At 37.2% G+C, this 18203-nt stretch overlaps 2 protein-coding genes across 11 annotated transcripts in view; both read right to left on the bottom strand.

The window, feature by feature from the left end:
- The window catches only part of alpha-Catr (alpha-catenin related), an 88271-nt gene extending 74550 nt beyond the window's left edge, over window positions 1–13721 (bottom strand). For 4 of the 5 annotated variants that reach the window (XM_074101722.1, XM_074101727.1, XM_074101723.1 and 1 more), the window contains exons 1-2: window positions 13628–13721; window positions 8053–8227 (exon numbers count right to left, since the gene is read on the bottom strand). In XM_074101722.1, the coding sequence (XP_073957823.1) occupies window positions 8053–8227; window positions 13628–13714 (262 nt within the window). In that variant the 5' untranslated portion in view covers window positions 13715–13721. Of the gene's footprint in view, window positions 1–8052; window positions 8228–12872; window positions 13023–13627 lie in introns of those variants that run through there. The other variant, XM_074101726.1, reaches the window with a different exon arrangement.
- A 418-nt stretch (window positions 13722–14139) lies between these two features.
- The window catches only part of LOC141438308 (myosin-IIIb-like), a 29541-nt gene continuing 25477 nt past the window's right edge, over window positions 14140–18203 (bottom strand). For all 6 annotated transcript variants that reach the window (XM_074102135.1, XM_074102134.1, XM_074102136.1 and 3 more), the window contains one exon: window positions 14140–16412. In XM_074102135.1, coding sequence (XP_073958236.1) covers window positions 16055–16412 — 358 coding nt within the window. In that variant the 3' untranslated portion in view covers window positions 14140–16054. The remainder of the gene's footprint in view (window positions 16413–18203) is intronic.

Genomic DNA, 18203 nt, shown 5'->3' with positions numbered 1-18203 from the left:
TACGACTGCCATCTGTATTCAGAAATAACGCTGACTTTGAGAGACTGACGTATTGGAATAGTTTACGTGTTAGGATATGCTTGAAAAGTTTCAGTGAAGTTGATAACAATGTCTTCAAGTACTTCCTCTTCCTCTTGGTCGATTTTTCTCAATGGTATTTTATGAATAGCTGAATTGAAAATTTAAAGAATACATTTATGATAGCTGCTTTGATTAGGACAAAACATGTAACGATGGTTACCGTTAATTAACATCCGCTTTGGTTCAGAGGCAATAGTTGTGATAAGTTAACTTTAATAAAGAGTGCTGAAAACTCTCAAAAAGTCTTTTACTCTTTGTGGACGTCCCTAAATCTTGAAAGAAAAGTTCGTTTCGTCGGCATAATTAATGCCTAAAATAACTGGGTAGCTGAGCTCAAGTTTAGTAATCAATCAGAACGCCTAATCACGATAGCCTTTACTTAGTAGTAAACAAGAACAAGGAATGAAATCCACTTTTTAGATTAAGTCATACTTTCTGTTTATCTTAAAATATCAAATGTTTTACTATTGCCTTCACTAATTTCATATATTGCTGCCATCTTCGACACTTGGCTAGTTTAGAATTCTGACAAAAATATTATAATAATTAGGTAAGGGTAGGATTTCCCACAAGGTAGCCATATTTATTAATTGTCTGTTTTTACGGAGTCGAAGACCAGGCCACGTCTTCAAAGTTTGTTCATACTTTAAATTATTTCCAATTACTGTAGGTTGAGTTACTATTGAATTAGAGTGACAGTGCGGGCTCAGGGTGTTTAAATCCGTAGGTACATTCGTTTGGTCGCGGTTGTCGCGGTTGATATCCGATCAATGCAATTAACTGTTAGCATTGAGAACAAATGAGAAGTAAACAAATGCCACTCTGGCGACGTGGTTTTGGTTTGTAGGCATAAAAATGGTGTTGTTATTATTGCTAGTGTAAATAGACATAATTACGTACGATAGCTTGTGAGGCGTTGGAGGTATTTCGCCGCTGACACCTGTACCGTGTTTTATTAGATTTGTTGAGTTCGATCCCGGATAATCTTGTTACGGCGACCCACTCCGACGCCAATCCACGGGTTTTTCGGTGGTTTCAGTTCGATCTTACTTTTATTATACCATATTTTATATGTATCAATGGCCTTCGTTGGTTAAAGAGTAATCATGTAAAATTGTGATAAAATATCCGCAAACAATACTCTTGTACACATCTGTTTATACAGCGAAGATATATTGGCAATAATCTAATATGATATTGTCACATATAAAGAAGACACGCAGAGTAGTATATGAAGTATTAAAAAGTGCCTAAGAGAAATTGTACGATGCAAATCGTTCAAGCAAAATCGTTTCACAGAAATTCAAAGTAAAAAATTCAATGTGCCCATTATAGAAGAACGGTGTGGATATTGAGTCGATACTAGACGATAGTCACTATGTCTATCTACTCGTAGCTAGAAGTTTATTGCCATTGCATCATTTTTGCTTTGAAACAAGAAGCATAGAGCTACAATGATTAATGATTCTAGTTTTAACCGAATGTGAAAAGATTTCGCAGAAACAGCTGTGATTGATGACCAGCCTATCGTTTGTTATGGAAACGATTAGCTGTGCCAAATGACTATTTTAATTGCAGATAACTTTTTAATGCATATCAAAATAGATACCTACTCAAAGAAAATGTAGTTGTCTGTAGATTAGATCCGGAGTGGATATGATTTAGTATAGTATAGTCATTTATAAGTAGCGTCATAATAAACAGAATAAATTAGCTGCAACGCCCTAAATAAAATCCCCCGCGGACATTCTAAGGACTGTATTTTTTTAATGGTTGCACCACATAGTTTCTGTCATGGTACAGGATCAAACAAATGTGATGAAAAAGATTTTATGTTTCTCAAGCTCCTTTCAGAACGACCTCAGTTTTCGACTTTGGGCTTAAAATATTATATGACGCCCGCCGCTATGGGCTTGGATATGGCTGGCTAGGCCGAATTTACTTTTAACTACACGGTACTATTAAGAAGTGATAGAAATAACTTGCCTTAAAGAAAAGATATAATACAGGTAGGTACTTACTTAAGTCATTCAGAAAACATATACAAAAGTTTATTTTTGCGCCTTTCGGAATTACCATCATTGCCAAATCGAGTCACCACAAAATTCATCGTGAAAATGAGTTGGCATTTAGCAGAGAGTAACTAAAAGGAATTTTATTACTAGTCTTAGTTTACTTTACAATAAAGCGAAAAGTAGCCGAGTTTTATGAAGTAGGTAGTCTTTTTACGGCGGATATGTTGACAAACACGCCCAAATCGGAAACACTCACAAAATCACCATTTAGTGCCGTATAACATTTTTATTACTCGTAAAAATGACCCTATAAAAGGGAATAAAAGAAGTGTAATTTATATGGAAGTAAATCGATTATTATTACGATAGGCAGCTGCTGCTTTTCAAATAAGACTTACTGAGGAATTAAATATCTTTATAACCACAGTCTCTGTTGTTTCGTTCGGTGATGAAGGTACACAATACGCAAAATAAAAGAAATGCAAGGAATTAAATAAAACCCCAATTCTAAGAAGCGGAAGGATTTAAACTCGATACCACCTCGATACCATTGATTCTTCATAGTTCTTAAAATTATAATTTTTGTTTAAAAGACCAAGGCTTAAAATTATTCTCGGATTCAGTGCGAGTCAGTTGTAATAATGTAGTATTGGCTAAATGAACTATTTAAAATGATTAAAGTAATTATCGACCTTTTTAAGGTGTCTAAAATTACACATAACTTTCTCATAAAATACATTATTCCCTAAGGTTCTACGCCCAGCCCTTTTGTTAGCCGGCATTCTGGATACGGCAATAACGTTCAAGCATTAAAATTCGGGTCAGGCTGTTGACACAAATTTATGAGGGCTTTAGCAAATGGTAGCCCCGATTTTAGCTTAATCACCCGACTATGACAAAACCGAAAACAAGGTAATGTGTTTGTTTATAGTAGAAAAGCGGCATTGGATTGGAACAAAATTTACTGGAACAAACGCTTAAGTTGTTTTTATCGCGTTTGTGACACCATTGTGATGTAACGTCCTTTTTTGTTCGGAGCGGGCTTTATTTGAAGCCATTTTGTTTGTTTTCGGGATGAACGTTACCATGGCTGTATAAAACAATATCATCCGTTTTTGCGAGTTCAGCTCTGAAAATGATGACGTTGCTAAATTCACATTATGGAAAAAAGCCGTCCAAGTGCAACCCGGATTCTCGCACCAAGGGTTGCGTAAATTTTTTAGATATCTACGAATATCTACTGTTAGCAGAGCTCCTCTTCTAAGTAAAATTTACGCAGTGTGAGGTCATTTTGTACGGTTGACATAGAAAGACGAATTAATGACTGTATCTTTTGATTGTGTTGACTTAGAAGTTTATTTTTTACTGCTTAAAGGGGTAGCACACCTGACTCTGAGCTACAGTTTGATAGCTCCAGACAAATGTGAGAAAAAAAGAGTCTTTACAGATGGACTGGTAGACAAGAAAGTGATCTTATAAAAGGTTTAATAACAGTGGTTCGATACCCTAAAAGTTGTAAAAAATAATTAATAAGTATCTTTGTAAAAATGAAAGTTTTACTTACATATTTATTTAAAACGTTAGAATCAATATCAATTTAGTTGGTCATATAGGTAAAGCAAATATTCAGCGCTCGCAATTTTTTGTATACGATCTTACAAGCTAAGACATGAATATTATTAAATGAAACCCACCTAACTGATACTTCATATTATTCTAAAGACAGTCAAGATGAGGTTAGCAAGTTAGTTAGGGTGCGCACACAGTCCATAACAATTTTTCAGGAGAATATGTTAATCTTATTAAAATTTATGCATTCTAATACCTACACCCTTAGGGATAGTAGAAAGTTATATCCAACATCGGATGGGTTTACTACCACTATTTACTATCCATAAATTATTTGACTCCTCGAACCCTTTCCAATAAGGTTTTATTATCAGCTGACACTTCCACACCCATCCCATCCCTTAAGTTCACATAAACAGTGAACAAACGATTTCGAATGATAGCTTTCGATGTTTACGTTTTCACGCGAAATAAACATACTTAATATAAATATTTAAGAGATAAAACCTCAATCCGAGCAAAAAAAGAGATAAAAGGGGTCTAAATGAGGGAAAAGATTTAATGACGGATTTTCCGATACGCGCGTGCGCGACATTTATACAACCCATGTGAGATGATGACAAAAATAAACACAGTTAAAATGCACGTTATTTTTTCCCGCCACTCGGTTACGGAATTATTGAGAAAATCGACCAAAATATATTAAATGAAAAGTCAACAAAAGCAATTCGGAAACATCTGGCGAAAATGATAAAATTGTTTTAAGTCGGAATCGCATCGCAAAAAGCCAATAAGTCACCCAAAAAGCATAAAAAACGTTTGAAAAGAAAAACTTTATTTTTTATTCTCAGTATTTTTGTAATTTTTGCTGGTTATTGAATTTTGAAATGCTTAAGCGTAACAACACAGCTAAACGGATGCGAGCAGGAAGGGGCTATAATTATAACGGTAAACAGCAAATGGCAATAAGTCTGACTGTAAACTTCCCGCAATGCAGGATACGATCTTAATTTTTAGTGCTGGCTTGGATGGGTTAGGTTCGGTGACTGCAAAACTGAACTTCAGTAAACTAACAAACGTTATACTTTGATGATATTGATTTTGAAACTTTACGTGTTCTTTAAACCTACATGTAACATACACTAATACATATAGCTAATTAGAACTCTCTGGATGTCTGTCTTTTAAACATACTTCAAGTTAAACAAACAATTACAGGAAACATTCTCAACAATTGCGTAAGTACTTACCACATTCTCGCGAAATAAATCGAACATTACGAGAATAAGTAAGTAATTTTTTGATCCCAACGAATAACCAATTCCTTTGTATATTTATAATTTCATGTTGAGAATCGAACAGCATAATGGTTACAACTAAGGCTCCACATAATATTGAATATTGCACTAACAATGAATGAAATTCAGCATAATCGAGACGAATAAAGTGATCATATTTTTATGTCAAAACAAGGCCAGTGGAATAATTACCGTGACCCAGTACGGCCGACAAAGGAAGAGGGTCCCGAATAAAATCACGCTACGCTCGTAAATGTGAACTTGGGATTCTATTAAGGAGCGACGAGAGGATGTAAGTACAATTTATTTTAGATGTTTTATTTAAAATAATGCAGAAGATTGCTTGTGTACCTACATAAGTTATTTTTGCTTCAGCTAGTCTTATTACGATTTTGCCATTAAATAAAATATCAACAGCTGAGAACGACACAGAAATATTTCTGTATGAAGTTCGTGCGAAGATATCTCAGTGTGTTATTTTGAAATAGAAGTAAATAAAATTTGTCACAGTATGTTATGTAATCAACCAAGAAACGCAAGTGAATAAATTGACTTATAATAAACTCTGATTTCACGAAACTCTAATCTATGTAGACTATAATAGAAGCACTTGACTAGAAGTTCACGACCTCATATGGGTAATAGTAATAATGTAGATAAACTAGCCGTTTATATTGCATTGAACCTACTGCCATAGGCTTGACTTGGTCCTTGAATATCCCAGCCTTTCTTCTCGGAAGTCAGAAGGGGAGAATATGCGGCATTCGCCTTAAAAGTACAATAGAGATATCGGGTAAATTTATAGGTCACGCAAGCCAGCCTTGATTAAAAACGCTCTAAATGGTTACATACGGACCACGACGACATTTTTAGACGACCAGATGGCCTAGTGGTTAGAGAACCTGACTACGAAGCTTGAGGTCCCGGGTTCGATTCCCGCGTCGGGGCAGATATTTGTATGAAAAATACGAATGTTTGTTCTCGGGTCTTGGGTGTTTAATATGTATTTAAGTATGTATCTATCTATATAATTATATTTATCCGTTGCTTAGTACCCATAACACAAGCTTTGCTAAGCTTACTTTGGGACTAGGTTAATTGGTGTGAATTGTCCCGTGATATTTATTTATTTATTTATTTATTTATTTATACGGGACATTCATTTCCTGTGTTTATGTTTTCTTTTATTACAGAGATTTAACTTCGGATTCGGAGTTGCAGTGACAAGTTTTTGTTGGACAATCTAATTGCTTCTTTCTGATATGGACGAATTTCACAGATTGAAAATACCACTGCACCACGGCACTGGAACCAGTGCTGGTCTTATTTTTCTGTTTTTTTCTGTGCATCTATATTTCAGTTTGTATTTTCAATTTAGGTTTTACGGGATGACCGTTAAAGTAAAAATTTGGAATTGAAACAAAAAATACAAAAAGATTCCCAAAAACCAATCTGAATTTCACAGAATTCCATAGACAAAAATATTTAAAAAAAAAACGAAAGAAAAAATTCGAAACAATGATAAGATTTTATTTAAATCAATTGCTTAATTCAACTAGTACGTAAGTTAAATAAGCAAAAGTTGGATTTGTTCATCATCTTATCATTAAAATAGACTGAAGTGACAACATTCTTAGGGGTTCAGTCTAGATGAAAATACCTCGGGAACTATTTCACCAAAATGGCACAATCAACGCAAACTTTCCACAACTTGCGCGATTTCTATGCAAATTTATTATCCTTCCTCGTCTGAATTATTTCAGCTTCAATAAAAGGTTTGGAATGAACAATTTAATTATGACTTTTAAATGTGTAACTGTGTGGTTGTAGCTAATTTATGTTTTAAGTCGTTTTAGTGCCAAATTTAGTTTTAGTTTAGTTTAATGGTGAATAAATAATAATAATAATAATAGTACAAACACGGATCACTGTATATCCAGTGTCCATATTATGAAGATAAGCAACTAGTTGAAGCTGCATAAATTTTCAAATTTTAAAGTGGACACATATGGAATCGCATACAGCGTATTTATTTCCGGGAAACGTAGTAAAATAGTAACAGTTAATTTATACTTCTGTTTAATTGTAGAACCAAACTGAGATAGTATAGCATAGTCAACCTAATAGAACCTCACCCGTTCAGAAAAACGACTCTATCTCAACCTGGGTGTGTCAGTTGTTAATGGGTTTAGTTATTAAAGTATGCTCATATTTTGACATAGCAGGACACGGTTCAATTGTTACGGCACAATAATAACAGCGTATACGTTTATGATATTTCATTAATTTTAGCTGTATATTGTAGTTCATTGATATGGACCTCCACATAAAACAATCGAGTACATGTCTTTCAACCGTGCATATTCACAAAATTTTTCACAATACCACTGTTCCTCTACGTGGCGTATTAGAAAGGCGTCTAAACATGGATCCAGCCTTTATAACACCTTTCCCAACCTTTTCAATGCCGGATATCCTTACGAGATCCGCCGGGACGTTCCTAATGTTTGACGCGAATCCCTTAAAAAATACATCGATCACCTACGCCTCTATTGATGCTTTCGTAATTCGTAACACTTTTTTAAGTTATCCATGAACCTTAGGTTGGGGAATAATACTTAACTAGTTTTTACCTGCGACTTCCGGGAGTCAATGGATCTGGGATTTGGCTGTATCCCATGGGAGTTCATAAATATTCCCCATTAGGTATACTCAAAAATTATATCTTAGCAAAATTTCATGACTACAGACATAGCGGTTGAAATTTTGCGATTTTACGTGCGTTAAACATGACCCTATGGAACATTGGAGTAAAAAGTATTATTCCAGAGATTCAATATGTGCATACTAAACTTCATCCCAATTCGTCTAGCCGTTATAGCGTGAAAGAATAACAAACATACACACGGAGACACAATCACAAAGTCTCGTGAGTTAGAGCGCGCGCGTGTGTGTGTATGTGAGTATGTTATGGTTGTTTGTCGTCAGCGATGGTCTTCCTAACGTCCACGAACCGTTAAAGGCGCAGAACGCGGCCGCGCCGAATGTCTCGCCCAGTGTGGCTAGGCCACCAAACTACTAAAACATACCTGCAGCTCTCGCCTCCTTGCAAGCTAGCACCATGCTGTGCCGCACGTCCGGGTTGTCGTCGGCGATGGTCTCCCCGACGGCCACGAACCGCTCGACGGCGCAGCACACGGCCGCGCCCACGCGCTGCACCGCCGCGCCGGACGCCTCGCCGCGCGTCGCCACCAAACTACTAATCTGAATAAGAGAGGACAAACTTGAACCACAGCAGAACTCCGACATTACGACAGGGAGACTACGGGTTTTCACAACATAAGCACGTTACGTTAGTACTATTATATATTCTGTGACATAAGCACAATCACCCGAGTAGCTATAGTTTGCGGAGCTACCGAACTGGTATGATGTGATGGATTATTCTAAGGCCCGCAATGTATAATCCGTATAATCGAATTAATCGACCAAGTAAGAGCTTTACCACTTTTTCATTTCTTTCTATAAAATCAATAAGCTTGATTGTCACACTGACTCCTAAATTGTAAACGCAGCTTCTTTAAACTGTAATTTTTGGCTTCAAATTTAGTTATTTGTCTTCTGAGCTTCGAATCAGCGACTAATTTTAAGCACGTAATAAATACTTTTCAAGCGACTGTAAATTATATAGCAACTAAATTTGTAATACGCCTACAAATGTTAAGCTTCTAATAAGTGTATCTATTGCATCTAGAAAACAATTTTAACAGACTCTAATTTAATATTGTCACCTCTAGTTTTATACATTAGTAAGTATGTGGAAATTATGACTGAAGCCACCATAACATCAAATTTAATAATATTGTCATCAAAAAATTAACAGTGGTAGGTCTAATTTTATATGATGTCCACTATTTTATACGTTAGAATTTAAATAATTAGCGAGGGCCCGGCCACATGTCAACGTTGCGGCGGCGTCAACGTAAAACGGCGCAGCTCCCGACGCGTCACGGTGCCGCGCGGTGCACGATATACGGCGTCGTGAACGTACAACGCCGCGGCGCCCGCCGCGTCACGGTGCCGCGCGGTGCACGTTATACGGCGTCGTGAACGTGCCCGACGCGTCACGGTGCCGCGCGGTGCACGTTATACGGCGTCGTGAACGTACAACGCCGCGGCGTCCGACGCGTCACGGTGCCGCGCGGTGCACGTTATACGGCGTCGTGAACGTGCAACGCCGCGGCGCCCGACGCGTCACGGTGCCGCGCGGTGCACGTTATACGGCGTCGTGAACGTACAACGCCGCGGCGTCCGACGCGTCACGGTGCCGCGCGGTGCACGTTATACGGCGTCGTGAACGTGCAACGCCGCGGCGCCCGACGCGTCACGGTGCCGCGCGGTGCACGTTATACGGCGTCGTGAACGTACAACGCCGCGGCGTCCGACGCGTCACGGTGCCGCGCGGTGCACGTTATACGGCGTCGTGAACGTACAACGGCGCGGTGGCCGACACGGCACGGTGCCGCGCCGTGCACGTTATACGGCGTCTTCAACGTAAAACGGTGCGGCGCACGACGCGGTGCGATGCCGCGTCGTGGAGATATGCGGCGTCGTGACGTGAACGTAAAATAGCGCGGCCCAGAGAAACGGAGCGGAGCGGAACACGGAGCGGAACGGAGGCAACGGAACGGAGGTAGTGGAGCGGAGCGGAGGCAGTGGAGTAAAGCGGAGGCAGTGGAGCGAAGCGGAGACAACGGAGTGGTGGCAGTGGAGCGGAGTGGAGGCAGCGGAGCATCATTCATCATCATCATCATTTGCTCTAAAATCACGTTCCCTAATTTTTGAGTGCCATAATAATACTCAAATGTCATTCATAACATAATGTTCAACGTTCTTGATATTAGATACCATAACAACACTTTCCGTCATATTTACTTGCTATAAAATTCATAATCCCTAATATTTTATGCCATAACAAACAATGATTTACCATAATTACGGAAAAAGCAGATCTAGATTGTTGAAATTAATAACTACTAAAGGTGCTAGACAACGGGTAGATATACATAATATCTATACACATACATATATAATTTATTCTCATTTTTATTTATTTTTTCTCCTTTTCGTGATTTTTGACATTTTTTTTTTTTTTATTGTATAACTGTTTTTAATAAATTACGTACGTAGATTTGTAGGTACCTATTGTTTTGCTAAAAAAATCAGTCTCATAAATTAGAGAACTTACTTTGGAAGTTTAAGGGGTTCTCATAATATTATTATGGCGTTTGAATTTACTGGCATAGGATTTAAGAACACTAAGTCAAGTCTTAATAATAGGAAAAATGTAATAAAAATAAACGAGTATAGCGAACGTATCGTTATGGCATGTAAAAAAAAATATGGCATATTATTTGCTATGTAATAAATAAATTATAGAACTATAAATATTTTTTTTTATTTTGACGTGTGTATAATTTAATTTTATTCGACATTGTTTGGTTTCTTTTGATTATTTGTGGTTTGATTTGTTATTTTATGTAATTTGTCGTTTTTTGTTTTATTTAGTTAGGATTTATCTTTAGTTAAATAGGTAATAATGTTTAAATTATAAAATTGTAAATTTTCTAATTAATAAATGAATGATATATTGAAAATTGTGATTATAACAAATATGGATACTGAAATTATGGCACTTTCTTATTAAATTACTCAAGAAATATGGCATTTAATATTATGGCGATACAGGCATGGCCCGTGCTACTATGGCAAATTAAATGAGTAGAAACTGAATTATGGCAAATGAAAGGAGACCTAACCTGATATCTGCTATCGGAAGTTTCTCTATCTTAGTTATAAAACTGGCCAAATGCCTGTCGGGCCTCGCACAGTATATTATGGTTCTGAATCGAAAAAGGGTTTGTGCAAAATTGCAATATTTTTGAAACCACCTCTCACAAAGGAATAGTCGAGAAAAAGAAACAATTCCCATTTTCCAATTAGGCAGAGCAGGTAGATATAATACTAAGCTTTCAATCTGTTTTACTACTTTGCCGGCGTAATTATTACGTGTACCCACCCATGCCAAATTCCAGCTTTCTAGTACAAAGTCTCGGAGTTCAGCCTTGATCAGGAAAGCCAAATAGATATGGCAAGACTGTATGCGTTCCTTTTTTATTGAATTTTTGCTTCACCTTAATTATCTAAAACATCTATTCAGCACTAGGAATGTATTCAAATCGTATTTGTTGAATCCATTTCAAATTCCTCGCACACTGGTTTTATGGGACGAGATTAGCAGAATAGTAACTTTGAAACCTAAAATGGTTCAATGTATTTTGGTTGGACGACTGTAGTAGCAATTTACAGTACGCACTGCTCATTTCATGCTTTGCGTAACTTATTAAAATATTCAATTGTAATTATTTAGTAAACTTTTGAGTTTACCAGTCATAATTTATTAAAAGAAGATACTAAATAGGGTCCATTTTATAAAAAAAACAAACATAATGGTTACCAGTCTCTACCGATAAAAATGCATTGGCAATAAAATTGAGGTCGTAGTTACAATGACAATATGGTTACGAGATCAGTGGAATAATGTCGGTACCTAGTTTTCACGGACTTTTGACCAACTAAACTACCCACATTAGGTCTTGTTTACATTTGATAGTTCTAATGCTCGGTCGCCACGATTTCCAAGCACCATCAAATGTACGAGACGTAGTGATTATAGTATACGTAGACTAAGTTGGCGTGTCAAACGTGTATCTCCGGCATAGTACAACGCTCAGAATCATCGCCTTTCTCTGGTATGCACCAAAGATTTCAAGATATTTACTGTGTTCGGGGTATACTCAAAAAAGTACCGGCCCGATGCATAAAAACAGATGCTGTGTCCAATACCTTTGAACCTTTTTAACTAAAGTACTCGTAAGAGGAAAATTGCGGGGATCATTTGGATCGGACCTTCTGTATGTGGCTATTTGTGGGAAATCACTTAAGCGTCTAAAGTGAAAATGCGAGAACTGGACCGTGGGAGCCATAAATCGTATGATAAATGGCGCTACGATAGTAGGCACTTATTTTGGAAGGGTGTAATATGAGACTATAAAACTGGCGTGACTAAATGAAATCAGTAAAATCGTTCACTAAGTTTTGTAGATATTTGGTTACAAATGAAACAACAGCTGTAGGTATTGGTTTATGATTATGAACAATCAGCAGGGCTACTACGAAGTTCGAAAATCGAAGTTCGTATCGTACCGTCCCTCTAACTCTCGTATTAAATAATATAAGCGTCGGTGGAACGGTGTGACACAAACTTCGATTTTCGATTTTCGTATTAGCCGTGCTGAGCCCTCACATTCGTAAAATAATACCCGATAAATAACGTTTAATTTGTAGAAGACAATTTGTGAACACGTTCAGTTTAAACTCTGTTCGTACTCTACTTTTTGGAAAGTCAAACAAAATAGGTTTTTCTATTAGTTTGAACTTAAACTAGATTAAGCTTCCTTTAAACATTATTCTTGATTCAGATGTAGGTAGGTATAGTTTTTGTTTGTATTGCACACAATAATAATACAGTGTTCAAGTCTTCGCAATAACGTATTCTTATTGTTCTGAGACGCTTCATTGAGCAGAGCAGGTCCATTTTGATTGTGGTCTAAACTTGAGGGAAGGGCATCAATTAGTGGATCAAACCGTTTAAGACTTCGTGAGCGACAGTGGGCCGGCCCGGGAGCGGGGTTAGCTCGCGCTGAGCTCTGATCAAGGTCGTGGTACCACGCGAGCTTCCAGGTAGCCTTGCGACTTGTTGCGCCTGCCTACACAGCACGAGTCCCACGAGCTGGTCGTGTTGGTTTGCGACCCTCACGTGAACACCTTTGTTGTTGTGCGATCCTACCTGGGGCTCCCGACGTGTGTATTCGTCGTCATCGGAGAGCGCGTCCATGTCTGGGAGGAGTGCGCGGACGGCGCGTGGCGGGCGCGCACGTGCTCCGCGTGCTGCGACGCGCGACACCGTACCGCGACCGCGCCGCACTGCCCGCGTCCGCCGCGGCACTGGCCCGCGCCCGGCCGCTGCCGCCGCCGCCGCGCATCGATCCACCCAGACACCCCGCCCTACCTTACCCCACCCCATTCCACCCTGCACCGATACAACACCACGTGGCCGCCCGCCCTAATAATCTTATGAACATCTTAAATCTCCGTTCACATGCATTCATCTATATCAATATGCAAGCTTTTGTTTAATAGTAATTTCATAACAACAGCAACGTTTATTCACGCTCCTGGCTAAGTTCTGAATAACACTGTTTTTTATTCAAAACAAGCGCCCGGCGCTTGACCTCAATGCGACGGCGCAAACTATGGTGCAACAGTTTGTTGTCGTGGGCGGGAAATTCTAATAGAAAACGTCAGTTGACGTAGCAATATCGACGCGTTTAATAGTGGAGCCAGTCCGAAAATAAAATTATCATTTTAGACATCGCATAAAACCCAAAGTTCTCGTCAGAGATCTAAACGACGTCAGGGAGCGACCGCTGACGCGAATTGGTTATATTGTGGAGAAGAACGTCATGCTTTTTCAGGCAAAAGTGCGCGCATAATACGAAATTTCAAGAAGCGCATAAAGTTTTGTATGCGTATTTTGCGTACCTGCTTGATGAGTGGGAGTAGAGTTCTTTCAACGGAGCGCGTTTTAATTTGCGAGAGGTCGAATTCAGGCAGGCCAGCGGCCGCCATGGCTGGCGCGGACGCGACTGCGCGGGTGCGCGCGCACGCCGGCGGCGCGCCGCCATTGGCCGCCGCCGCCGTCACGTGGCTCCGAGCGCGCCCGACGCCCGATGGCCCCGCCGCCCGCCGTAAACATGATTGCGTGTTTAGTTTACACATACTCAACTCATGCGGGCTTATAAAACTACAGCTTTACGGGTTTCACTTTGTTTTGATTGCGAACGCATGTTGCCTATACACATAATAATATAAAGGTGTGCAAACATGCATTTCTAATTAAATATCGAGTAATTAGCTTAACGATGCTAACGCTACCATGCTTAGTTTTATTCCTGTGTATGTTACCAACTGGCGAGTTACCTTTAAGAAAAACCTAGATAATATTCAGTTTTACACATAGATTAAGTAAAGGTAATTTAGATAAATCAAACTCGTTCTTTAATTAACAACAATATTTATTTTCAATGCGTACCTTTCAAACAACTAAAACTTATTAATAATCATTGGCACATTATCACAAAGATTGTCAATGATTTTATGTTACAATTCCTTTTCCATGATCTAAATGGCAATATCAAAGTTATAAATCATTTCTTTGCAAACTTCTTCAGTGAGATCTAACACGAATAAAATATTTAAAATAAAATACATAAATATAGTAATACTGACAAACACGTGATATTGACACAACTAAACATTCATATTATTACCTACATATTTTACGGTTAGTGAGTTGTAAGTAGGCTTATTAGATGTAACCTTTATTGGAAGTACTTAACTCGTCAATAATGTAATATCGTACTATACTTACTTCGTTTTTTTAAGCATAAGAAATAAGGTAAACAATCTTGACGAGTTCTTATGAAAAACTTTAAAAAAGCAGTATCTTTTACTTAGATACCTAAATAATGTAAATGATCATATATCGTTGCTAATAGTTACATATTTGCTGTGACTCATTTTACAAAAGTGTTTTTCAATAAAGACATGTCAAGATCGCTTACCTTCTTCTAATGCAAAAAAAATAATGAAGTATAGATTGGTAAAACAAAATATAAAGATATAAATTAGACTTTGGTAATTGCGTTATAACATGTTACAATGTTTGTAATCTACGTATCTTAAATCTATTTAGTTTTATTGGTGGTATACAAATAGCTAGATACTATCACGGGATATATTTATTCTAACATTTTTATTAAAAAGTCGTTCACACAGACCAGTTATTTCGGAAACTAAACAAATCAATTAAGAATATGACCTAGTTTACACACATTCAAGTAAAAGTGTTAGTGAAAAATACGGCACAATGTCAATGAACCATCAAAGGAAGATAAACAATATTTACAAAAAAAACGATAAAACACCTCCTAATTAATAGAAGTTTGTAAAATTTCGGATAAATCTACATCGTATTTATCATGGTAAAGTCAATTTACGATGACCCCTGTGACCTTGTAAACCTCAAACAACTTTTTGACATCACCATAACTGTCTCTATATTAATTATGCGCGCTCACTGCAAGTGTCACACTTGTCACAGGGATCATCGTAAAAACTCACTATAGTTTCGCATGAACTTTCAATGCTCGATTGACTTTACACATAGTACGACATTAATAGAAAATTGTCGAAAAAGGTTTTTTCATAAGCTTTTATTTAACTTTCGACGTTCGCTAATTTGTTTAGGTACTTAGGTATTTGTAGTTAAATAGATGCCTATGTAAATTGTGGTTTAAAAAATGGGAACCATTTTTCAAGCACTTTCTTTTCTTGTATCCAATTGAGCTGAAATTGGACATACCTACTTTATGTAAGTTTGGTATCTTGTAGTGAAATTCTGGTGGTCTGGGCGGGACCGTCCTGCCAGGACGGAACTCTTCAACGGTTAATTGGCATCGTATTGAAAGTAGAGTCACAAAAAGTGCAACCGGAATAAAGCTCATATTAAAAATATGTTTTAACAGAAACTTTTTTTTTTTAGATTTATGGTTTTTTATCGTTTTCATTCTACGTTACAAAGGAGTGACGGCCGCATTTGATTTTCACGCTTTGCTGTCGAAGTCTACATTTATGTATGTTCATTGGCATAATTGGAATAAAAAGAAGGTAAGTTGTTTGTTTTATCGTAACATTTTTGAGAGCATTGGCTGCTGCTTATCAGAGGTATTTGTTTATAATGTCAAATCGGAACTGTCATGAAGTCTGATCTATTTAAACAACTACGTATTCACAAATTAAGCATATTCATATAGCAAGTATACTAAGAATCATGACATGGCAATGTACACTGTATTTAACCAATTTTACTTCCTAGAACTTAAACACTTGTTTAAATAAGAGATTTACTTAGTTGTAATATACACCCATACTTATTTGCGGCCTGCGCTTGTTGTACAGTGCTTGTTTAGAGCCCGTGCTGTCTTGGGAGCTATCAGACATCCAAGGGCTTTGCCCGGGGGAATTCCGGACCTTTCTTTTCCTCAAACTCTCTGTCGGTCCTAAAGTTGGTCTCAGCAATTGTTTAAATCTAAATGGTCCTTCGGTGTAGTCATCATCGGAACTAAAGACGGGCGTTGCAAGTATTTCGGGTGAGTTGCGGAGTATCTTACGCAAATCTGACTCAGGGTCGTGAGTGGGGCTGTAGATGGGTTTCCGGGGAGGGTCTGCTTTATGTGACTGCTTAACCAGCTCGATGATTTTATTACTAAAAAAAAAGAAACAAAACAATCTTTAAAAGTAAACTGTCATTTAGAGAATTACAATAAAGAGTAGGTTAAATTAGGGTACCACTTTCTTTGTTTATTTTTGACGTAAAATATCAACTTGAGTGTTGAAAGGTTTTATTGTTCCTCCTTGTTTTCTACTCTTTATTGTTATATTCCGTCAGAATACAAACTATGATAGAATTGAGCAAAATTGTGAAAGTATCCTATGATGAAATAATGGCATGGATATTCTACGTTTGAAGACGAATATGAACTTTCATGGATTGGGTGCATCTCACGAGATATACCTAACTACAAAATATCTAATTTCATATCACAATACATAATGAACGTTAGCTTTTTGTTATTATTAGCAAAAAGTATAATTATATAATATACTAGCTTTCAGCCCGCGACTTCGTTCGCGTTAATTAATTTTTCGCGTGAAACACAATAATAATTCCAGCACAATTCAGGCAAAAATTAGGTACATTCAGCAAAAAAGTTCGTTTCAATATGAATTTTTTACCAAAAACTTGTGTGGTATTATAAACATCTTGTGAATTTGTAAATGGATTTCGCTAAAACGGATAGGTCCTCACTGCTTTTTTATAACAATGTTCAACAGTAAATACAGTAAAAAAGTAAAGTAAAAAGGTTTAATAAAAAATAAAGCTTATAAATCGTTTACAGTTTCATATTTGGGATTCATAACATCAGCATGCCGAGATGACTAAATGTTTCTTGAAGCTAAATAAAAAAATATAGAGGTCGTTACATAATGTAATTCATAACTTCATAACCCATATCACCCCATTTAAAAGTGGAATTGTTAAAAAAGCGAATAAGTACGTATTCGTTAATTATTTTTCAAATAAAAAACGGAATGAGACTTATATCAAGCTACCATCATTGTAAAAACACAGTTTTACAAGAAAGCTTATTTCCATTTATATTTCTATGAAACACTTTAAGGTTTTCTCTTCGAAAGTGAGGGCTTCGAAAGCTAGAGCTCTCATACTTTTCTTAATAACCCTTCCTTTCGCCCCTTCAAAGTTGGAATTAAAAAAAAAGGCGAATATACTATTTTTTATTTCTTAAAATTAGCCTAAATACGTTTTGAAACGCACTAACTTCATACCTAAATGATCAAAGTTCCTTACAAACTTTCAACCCTTTTTTGACCCTTTTAAGGGTAAAATTTCTAATATTGCTGAATTTCGTATTTATTTTATTTCTAATAACCCTTTAAAAAAGTTTCTATGTTCTAGCTTCAAAAATGACAGACTAACATACAGACTAAGCCTAAGCAGAAGCGACTTGGATAGTTTAGGTTCAGAAGGCTAAGGCAGGAGCGAAGCGTAGCGTAGTTCCCGCCTTAGCCTTCGATGTTAGGTATTTTTTTTGCAACTGAACGGAAAAAAATGAATGACTAGTTAGTTTGCTTGTTTGCTTGCATCAAAGTATTTACTGAATTATAAGTTTTATTTATTTATTTCTATTCGACTGGATGGCAAACGAGCAAGTGGGTCTCCTGATGGTAAGAGTCACCACCGCCCATAAACATCTGCAAGTAATTTCAGCAGTCAGTCAGTTTCAGTTTTAATATATGTTTTAAATCTTATGTGTTATGAACATATACGCTTTTATCGTTATATCAACTGATATTATATCTAAATAACGTTATATACGACGTACCTTACAAAATTAGATATTTTGAATTTATACCTTTAGTTCATTACATCCAGTGAACGTTATACTAAACAAGCTTATAAAAAGTGAGCGTATAT

The sequence above is a fragment of the Choristoneura fumiferana genome, chromosome 18 (genome assembly GCF_025370935.1).
Source record: "Choristoneura fumiferana chromosome 18, NRCan_CFum_1, whole genome shotgun sequence".
NCBI classification, from domain to species: domain Eukaryota; kingdom Metazoa; phylum Arthropoda; class Insecta; order Lepidoptera; family Tortricidae; genus Choristoneura; species Choristoneura fumiferana.
The sequence above is the reverse complement of the archived record's forward strand: the minus strand, read 5'-3'. Positions and strand labels throughout refer to the sequence as shown.